The 8,888-nt window shown below is 36.7% G+C and overlaps 1 protein-coding gene across 3 annotated transcripts in view; it reads right to left on the bottom strand.

Moving 5' to 3' along the window:
• Positions 1–6: 6 nt before the first annotated feature.
• Positions 7–8,888, bottom strand: part of LOC107733772 (centrosomal protein of 170 kDa-like) — a 49,566-nt gene continuing 40,684 nt past the window's right edge. Inside the window, exons 13-20 of one of the 3 annotated variants that reach the window (XM_016545566.1) lie at positions 7,574–7,621; positions 6,169–6,409; positions 4,103–4,283; positions 3,830–4,006; positions 3,450–3,538; positions 2,681–2,774; positions 1,923–1,974; positions 7–1,634 (exon numbers count right to left, since the gene is read on the bottom strand). In XM_016545566.1, the coding sequence (XP_016401052.1) occupies positions 1,402–1,634; positions 1,923–1,974; positions 2,681–2,774; positions 3,450–3,538; positions 3,830–4,006; positions 4,103–4,283; positions 6,169–6,409; positions 7,574–7,621 (1,115 nt within the window). In that variant the 3' untranslated portion in view covers positions 7–1,401. The remainder of the gene's footprint in view (positions 1,635–1,922; positions 1,975–2,680; positions 2,775–3,449; positions 3,539–3,829; positions 4,007–4,102; positions 4,284–6,168; positions 6,410–7,573; positions 7,622–8,888) is intronic. The other 2 variants (XM_016545564.1, XM_016545565.1) reach the window with 2 other exon arrangements.

Raw genomic sequence — 8,888 nt, 5'->3', positions numbered from 1 at the left:
CCCCTTTATTGAGAATATGCAAATTTATGTAAAAAAGAAAAAAAGTGCCGTAACAATTAAATGAATTGAAACAAAAATAAATAAAACATACATTAAAAAACAATAATGAAAAAAAAAAACACTGATATGATACACAATGTGTAAACCTCATGGAAAATCAATGTACCAAGCACTTTATCTGCTGTCTCTCATACATTGGCAGACTGTCACACAGGTTGTTTTGTCAGAGGGGCGTCCCACTGGAAAGGCATCTTGTAGTGAGTACAGCGGGATTTAGTGGTGTCTACTTCATTTCACATTATGCCTTTGATGTGCAAAATGAAAACATATCACAATGAATCAAGTCTTGTCATCCCCAAAGACCGAAAGACTAAGCTGAGAATACTGGGCACTTAGTGACATCATACATGTAGAAAACAAAGAAAAGCCCACTGAATGTATTCTGTCAGGTACCAATCTGCACTATCGTCTAAGTCTACAGTTACACTATTTACTCTTCCTACAGGGCTCCTAAAGAAAGGCCAGGGAAGTGGTTCAGGTTTACACCAACATCCTCCTAAAAATACAGACAAGCAGCAGAAGGAAATAAAAACAGGTAACAGTAAACGCACACATGAGAAGGCGGCTAGTAGGTATCAGAGCATCATGAAGACACCGACGTCTGTCTATGCAGAAATGTTAGTCATAAGGCTGATTCAGCTGTGCTGATCGAAGTAGCATAATGGCAAAAATCGATTTAGCCAGGGTGCAGTTTACCAGTCCATTAGTGCATGCCATGCATTTGTCTGCAAGTTCCCTCTCTATGTTTCAGTAATTGAAAACTACAAAATTATGCAAAGAATTGCAATGGATATTTCAGTTTCCAATTATACAAATTCTTCATTACATAAAAAAAAAAAAAAAATCAAGACCCCTTATTAGGCTAATTTAGAATAGCTTGAATGCACAAAATGTAACATCTAAAACATTTTCCAAAAATTACAGTTATCTAAATAGACAAATTTCAAAATACATTTGCTGAGTTTGCGCATAGCTTGCTGTATTCGGTTTGGTAAACTGTGCAGAACGTGTTGGTAAGCTCAGAGGAGAGCAGACAGGCACTGGAGTTGTTTTTGTCTGTTCACGACGTCTGGCAGTTCATTGGGCTTGGATGGCCACTTGCTTCCTGTCACATGCAGCTGTGTGTGTTTTGGTGCGGTTTTGCTTAGTTGAGCTAAGCAGTCAGTCCAGATACACAGGTGTGATGCTAAAGGTTACACTACAAAGTAAAACAACAAACAGACCTCATACAGAATCCTGTAGAAGGGCACATAGTACATTATACATACACATTAAAAGATCCATTTGGGAACAAGTTACAGTATGTAGTTTTATTAATCCAGTTTACTAACAGAAAGTCTTTTATTTGCTAGCGATGGCACTCTCCTCTCCAGTGGGGTGTGAGCGGTTGAAGTTGAGTCCTACACTGGGTTTCTCTGGGCTGGTTATGATCGTTGTTGGCGGCGGCTGAGGGGCTCCATTACTGGGCAGAGGCCCCCATACGTTGCTTTTGGGTTTGGTGGTGGTTGGACTTGTCAGGCCGAGGCTGGTCAGAGCGTCAAGGGTTCCATCAGGGTCCACCATGACATTTATAACTGCAGGGATAGAGAAACGCATCAGAAAATGTGAATGTGTATGTATTTTATTTAGCTAAAACTGCATATACTTATTTAAATTAGACCAAAAACATCACAAGTTGACTATGATGTAACAGTCAGAAGTTATTTAATTATATATCAAATAATAAAAGATTTGAAAAAAGCTGAACAGTATATCGAAAGTAGAAATGTGCTTGTGGACAGTTTAGAAGATTATTAAGGCAAGCTAAATTTAGCTGCATTGTGCTGCTGTTGCATTTAGTGTAGATGTGGTGTAAGTCTTACCTTGAAGCTGTTTTTCTACCCTCTTCAGCTCTGTTAGTATAGATGAAATTTCCTGAATGCCATAAAGAATAATTAGGAGAAGTACAGATCAATATCTGTTACTGTAAGACATTCAGCATTTAAAGGCATAGTTCACCCAATAATGAAAATTACCCTATGATTTACTCACCCTCAAGCCATCCTAGGTGTATATGACTTTCTTCTTTCAGACAAATCCAATTGGAGTTTTATTTTAAAAATGTCCTGGCTCTTCCAAGCTTTATAATGGCAGTGAATGGGTGTTATTTTTCAATAGTTTAAAAGAAGTCCAATAAAGTGCATCCATCCATCATAAAAAGCACCCACGGCTCCGGTGGGTGAATAAAGGCCTCCTGAAGTGAATCAATGTGTTTTTTTGTAAGAAAAATATCCATATTTAAAATTTTATAAACAGTAATCTCTAGCTTCCGCTAACTGGTATGTGCATACACGAGAGAGTGGTGTTCCAGCGGATGACACAAGATGGAGGCGTTGCCTAAAGTCCGATGAGAATATGCTAGTCTCACGAGAAGATTTTGTTTACAGGAGCAATGGAAGCAAAGTTTCCTTTGTTTAGCAAAAGTATTATATTAAAAATTCTTTGTTTAATATAACTTTGGGTTAATATAACGATTGGATTCGTCTGAAAGAAGAAAGTCATACACCTAGGATGGCTTGAGGGTGAGTAAATCATGGAGTAATTTTAATTTTTGGGTGAACTATCCCTTTAGAGAACTTACCTTGTTTGTAGTTTTGGGAAGTGGAACTTCATTGTCCAAACAGAGTTTCCTCTCAATATCATCCCAGTTCCTGTCTTTGTCTTTGAACAATATCCTTTAAAATAGTGAACAAGTAGCAATATTACAAATTTGTCTTTTAAATGTTACAAATAGTAAAAAAAAAAAAAAAAAACACACACAGAGGATTACATTTATCCATGATATTTTATCTATCAGCAGTTACAGTTTACACCTGAAAATGTAAAACTGTAATACAAGCAGTAAATTCCTACAGAAAACCATGTAATGTTTTAAAACAGTGCTTCTCAAACTTCACTGAAATGGAGGAACCACTAAATAAAATTTAATTCACTGAAATTCATGATTCCGTAACTTTCAAGAACAGTATGTTCTTGAAAAGTTTTTAAAGGGCAAAAATAATTTTGATTTCAGTCCTTATATTAATTTTGTATTTTATTTAAAGCATTTGAATTTGTGTATATAATTAATGAATATATTAATTAATTAATTGATATATATATATTGATATATATATTTGCATCTTAGCACATGAAAATATGCGTTACTGCTCCATTAACTATATTCTAGTCCAAAATAATAAATAACAAAATGATATAAAATATAGTACCTTTGACGATGTAAGAAGTAAAAAAAGCTTTAAATATTTTTAGTTCTACAATTATTCAGTCTGTAACATTTTCAACAATTATAAAATGACCGTTTATGTAATTTGGTTTAATGAGCAACACAGTACACATGTATGACTGACCTGATTTTGCCAGCAGTTTTATCTACAGACCGTTGGATTTTAGAAGACAGTTGGGAAACCGACATCAGCAATAAACTGTCTAGCACCACCTGCAAAAGAACAGCCATCAGTCAGTAACAACCGTGTCAATCAATAATTTACCAAGCAAACAACATCCAGTCAATAAAACACTGAGGTAATTCAACTTAATCACATCATATCAGTTTTCACATCACCACTCACACACCAGGCTACACTGAACAAGATATTCTCATCTGGAGCCACAGACACACACTTAAAAATAACCCCCACACCCTGAAGTCTGCTGAATCATTCACTTAACATACATTCATAAAGACCTGAAAGATCAGGTCCATTTCATGAAGTTAAGTGGTTCATACCGGTCTCACCTCATCCCGGTTCCAGGTACGCCTGCGCAGGGCCGCCTGAGGGTCCAGGCTGTCCGGGGCCCGGGGACGAAGCTCCACTGGTCTGCCATTGATCTCTGAGGCTTTGGTGTGAACTACAGGGGGAATCTTCCTGAAGTTTAGACTTTCGTCAAAAACTCTCTCAACCAGCTGCAGAAAAGGAGAATTAACAACAAAGTTATTGAGAACAATCACCTTGTAAACTAATAAACATCTTGAAAGTGAGTAAGGCGATGTGAGATGTACCTCCTCCCTGGTGTCGATGGCGGAGCCCGGTGTGGTCGCGGCTGTGCTGACCGTGGTGCTGGGCGCCGTGCCGGAGGAACTGACCGAGTCGATCTCGCCTGCCACGTCATGGATCTCTCGTGCCAAGATGGCCAGGTCCTTGGCGAGGTCCTGACTGATCCTGCGCACACAGGGAAATAACCTGTAAACATTCAGATGGGTGTCTAGACTAGGGGCACACAAAAACACACACATCATGCAAAGACTCACATTAGGTAGTCCCTACTCTATGTATGCACATGCACATGCTTATATATGCAATCCCATAGCAAACTGTATGGATGACATGCATCACATGCATCATTTATAAAAACAGAATTATTATAACATCAAAAAATAGACTACCGTAAAATTTTGGGGTCGGTATTGATTTGTTTTTTAAAGAAATCAATACTTTTATGCAGCAAGGACGCATTAAATCGATCAAAAGTGACACAAAGACTTTTACATTGTTACAAAAGATTCCTTAATTGAAATAACTTCTGCTCTTTTGAATTTTTAAGAGCCCTGAAGAAAATGCATGAAGGTTTCCTCAAAAATATTAAGCAGCACAGCTGTTTTCAACATTGATAATAATATGAAATATTTCTTGAGCACCAAATCAGCATATTAGAATGATTTCTGAAAGATCATGTGACACTGAAGACTGGTGTAATGGCTGCTGAAAACTCCGCTTTACCATCACAGCAATAAATGACCGTTTAAAATATATTAAAATAGAGAAGAGTTATTTTAAATTGTAATAGTATTTCACAATTATACTGTTTCTACAGTATTTTGATCCAATAAATGCAGCCTTTGTCAGCATAAGAGAATTCTTTCAAAAACAATTTAAAAAATCTTACTGAACCTAAACTTATCATTAGTGTATATAATATTATAACATGGTAAATACATCAAGAATGTCTCATTACATATGAATCACACATTTGTTGTATATAGGTTTTGATTAATGCTTAATTATTACGGTATTGTAATATTGAGAGGGTTTTTAGAATAACCACAAGGTGGCAGTATTTCTACACAAGTTTAACAACAAATATATGAGGCATTTATGGGTTGCTAAAGATGCAACGTGTCGCTTTTGTGTGGAAAAATGTGGAAAATTCACAATATTGTATTCTTCAATAAAAACGCATAAAACTTATATTACACATACAAAATAAAAGTATGAATAGTGCTTCTGAAATGTACATTTAACATCATGTCCACTCACATTATGATAAAGACCCGTCATAAAAGTAGACAAATAATTGATTTTACATTGAGTGGGCTGCCACATGAGAGCTGCCATGCTGAGATCACTTGAAAGCAACTGAATTAAACTACTATGGTAACCCCACAGTTACTGGACACAGTCATTTACAGAGTAAAGTAACCACAGCTAACCACGAACACCGCATTTCTAAGGGCACTAAAAACATTAGCTTTTTGCTTTTTGAAATTTAAGTAGATAAATGAGAACATAAAAGCAGGGGTTAATGAGAGATAAAGACAGAATAAAATGTCAAAAAACAATATGATAAAGTAAGAGAGAGAGAGAAAGAGAGAACGAGCTTGTGATCAACTTGTATCAGTGTTTGCCCTGCAGCAGTGGATTTGAAGACAGTCTCTCTTGTTGCTGTTCCAGCTGTGACTAATGCTACATGAGAACATCTCCAGAGATAATAGACTATATTCCCGCATGCAACACCAACACTGAGTGCCCACTTTTTCAGCGGCCTTGGTTCTCAATGTTTTTTACCCATTCATTTTCTCCAAAAGGATTTCAAAAGATTTTTCATTAAAAAGATCTGAACTTTGAACCACACCAAACATTACCGAGATGAACCAAAGCCTATGGTTTTTCTGATTTTCAAAAAAATGTTTACTTCAAATCTAAGGAATATCTCATGAGATAAGACTGGAAGAACAGTCAAGCATAATGTAAAGATAACAATATCGTACGCTTTGTGTGTCAAGTAACTGTGGGGCATTTTAATGATGTAATGTGCTTGTGTGTATAAGGACACAGAGTTGATGAGTACCTGGCGATCTCCTCACTGTGAGCTGTCCAATCTCGTATGTACTCCTCCTGTTCTCTCATCCTGTTTTTGAGGAGGAGACCCCCGGGGCTGGTCGTGACCGGAGCGGGACCACCCAGCCTGCTGGTGCGAAGAGTGGTGCCCGGACGCAGGCGAATGTGTTTGGGAGAGTTCCGGTTAGAGCCAAACTCATCCTCAGAGGTAGAGGCATATTCAGGAGGCAGCCGTCTCCACCGGTAAGTGGCTGAAAAGAAAGAGAGGTTCGATTGAAATGTTTACAGAAATACAATTAATAATGAACAATAAAGTCCCATATGAATTGAGGGGGTGGTTACAGGTATATATATATATATTTCAAAGAGGCCTTTAAGAGCATTTAATGTATGAGTATTGTTGTCAGTACACAGCCTCCAAACTCCTTGCATCTCTGTTACATGATGCAAAAATCTTCTTCCCCACTGGCTCAAGGTTTAAAAACAAGGCAACTAAAATATTATGTTATAATTATATGTAAAATTCAAGTATCATTGTTCAACAATTTTGTTTTTTTTATTTTAAAATTTGTATTTGTACTTTACTCTATATTACTGTATACACTATAACAGTCCCCATTGTTTCAAATGGGGATGGAGCAATTGTAGTTATCAAAATTATGTATAAAGAGTTTAAAACAAACCAAAGAACTTGAACATTGCAGTTACCTCTGCAGAAATCAAACAGCAAAGCTCTTCTGACCAACTATCTCTAAAATAAGACACTAGCAGGTGATGAAAAGGACATTTGGGATGGTGGTTTTGTTAGTTATGATCTGGATTGGCAATGTAAAGGTTGTGGGTTTTATTCAAATTAAGTGTCTTTCATAAACTCCAGGATGTTTGCATCTGAAATGAATGTTTTCTTTGCGCCTGCAAAGTTGTTTGCTGTCATGTTGTTTTAACTTTGTGCCACCAGGGGGAATGTGTTTAACATCCACTGACCCTCATTTCTTATATTGCTCAGCGCTTGCATCAGCATATGAGACGCAACTTTGCTCTGATTTTGACTGTGTGGCATTAAAGGACAAACATCTAAGAAGTCATCATTTCAATATTAACATGATTCATTAATTACTCAATGTTCCCTCAGAGCACTGAATCTGCAAATATATCTGTACTTTTAAGCACTTAATTATTATAAGGCCAATGCGATGTGGAGTGATGTGAAAGACCAGATATCTCTCTTTAAATATTTATTTACAGGGAAAGCAAATAAACTGAGATCCTTTTCATCACGGAGTTTGATTTAAAAAAGCATGAATTAAAAAATGAAATCACACATTGATTGTAATAACATTTAAAAGCATGCTGAGTTCGAGTTTCTACACACACACACACACACACACACACACAGCCCAGAGATGTTACAGTACCCATGGGCTCCTCCTCTGCGAGAACACTTTCAGCCTCAAGTTGAGTTTCTGTGTAAAATGTGATCTTTATAAATATCACAAGCATGCAGAGACAGACAATTACAGACAAACATGACTAATGACAGAGATCCAGTTCACATAAAACATCACAAAAATGCACTGCTAAATTCTGCTGAATGCTAAATGTCTCATTATAAACTCAGTTAAAACAACCAGACAACTGTGCAGATTTTATTGACTGCAGAACTTTCATACAATTGTTATTTTAATGACTTGGAATGGAAATGCACCCTATTTATTTTCTAAATGGACCTTAATGATGTTAGTGTTAATGATTTGTGCATGTTTTTTTTTGGAATTTTGAATTTTGAAACAGACTGAATGAAGAAAGAAAGAACTTTCTTTCTTGCCGTCCACAGAGGGTCTGTGTCAGAGGGGTTATGTCTGATGTGCTCAGGTTGCCCACAAGGCTGTGTTCTTTCCCCTGTGCTTTTTTCTCCCTTTACTAATGAGTTTACGATTAATGAGGAATATTTTAGATTATTTAAATATGCCGATGATATGGCCTTAGTTGGCCTATTGGTTAAAACAAATTCCTCACATGATGTTGTCTATCTGGCTCACACTAAGGAGCTAAGACAAAATAATTAATTATGTGTACAAAACTAGATATGACAATCCAGCCAATTTTACTTGAGGGCCAACAAGTTGAAATTGTGCAAAATTTTAAATATCTTGGTTTAGTTTTGGATTCTCACGTGTGTTATACTGAAAACACAGAGTATATTTTCAAAAGATGTTCGCAGCGACTCTTTCTTCTTAGACAACTGAGCAGCCTTGGTGTCAGTCAGCATATTCTAGAACTAGTGTACAAATCCATTGTTGAGACTGTATTAACTTTTCATATCCCTGCCTGGTATGATCATTTAAACTGCAAATCCAAGAACAAACTGTCCAGAATTGTGGTAATGGCAAGTAAAATAGTAGGTAGGATACAGAAGCCCTTAACACAACTCTACGCTGAAAGGACAAAGAAGGTGGTGAGGAGTATTCTAGCAGATAGTTCTCATCCTCTCTTTAGTCAGTTTGAGCCTTTGAGGTCAGGAATGCGCTATCGAATTCCTTTAGCAAACAAAAATGTGTTTAAGAGGTCTTTTATTCCTAATGCCATTAAAATCCTCAACTCTGCAAGTGACTGATAGTGGCATGAACTGTCTATCAATATATATATATTTTTTAAACTGTCTGTTTAGTCTTTTTATGTATTGGTGAGCCAAAGAAAAATTTCCAACTTGGTGGACAATAAACACATACT

This window comes from Sinocyclocheilus rhinocerous, unplaced genomic scaffold (genome assembly GCF_001515625.1).
Source record: "Sinocyclocheilus rhinocerous isolate Xijiao unplaced genomic scaffold, SAMN03320098_v1.1 scaffold789, whole genome shotgun sequence".
NCBI classification, from domain to species: Eukaryota; Metazoa; Chordata; class Actinopteri; order Cypriniformes; family Cyprinidae; genus Sinocyclocheilus; species Sinocyclocheilus rhinocerous.
This window is presented reverse-complemented; position numbering and strand designations above follow the sequence as displayed.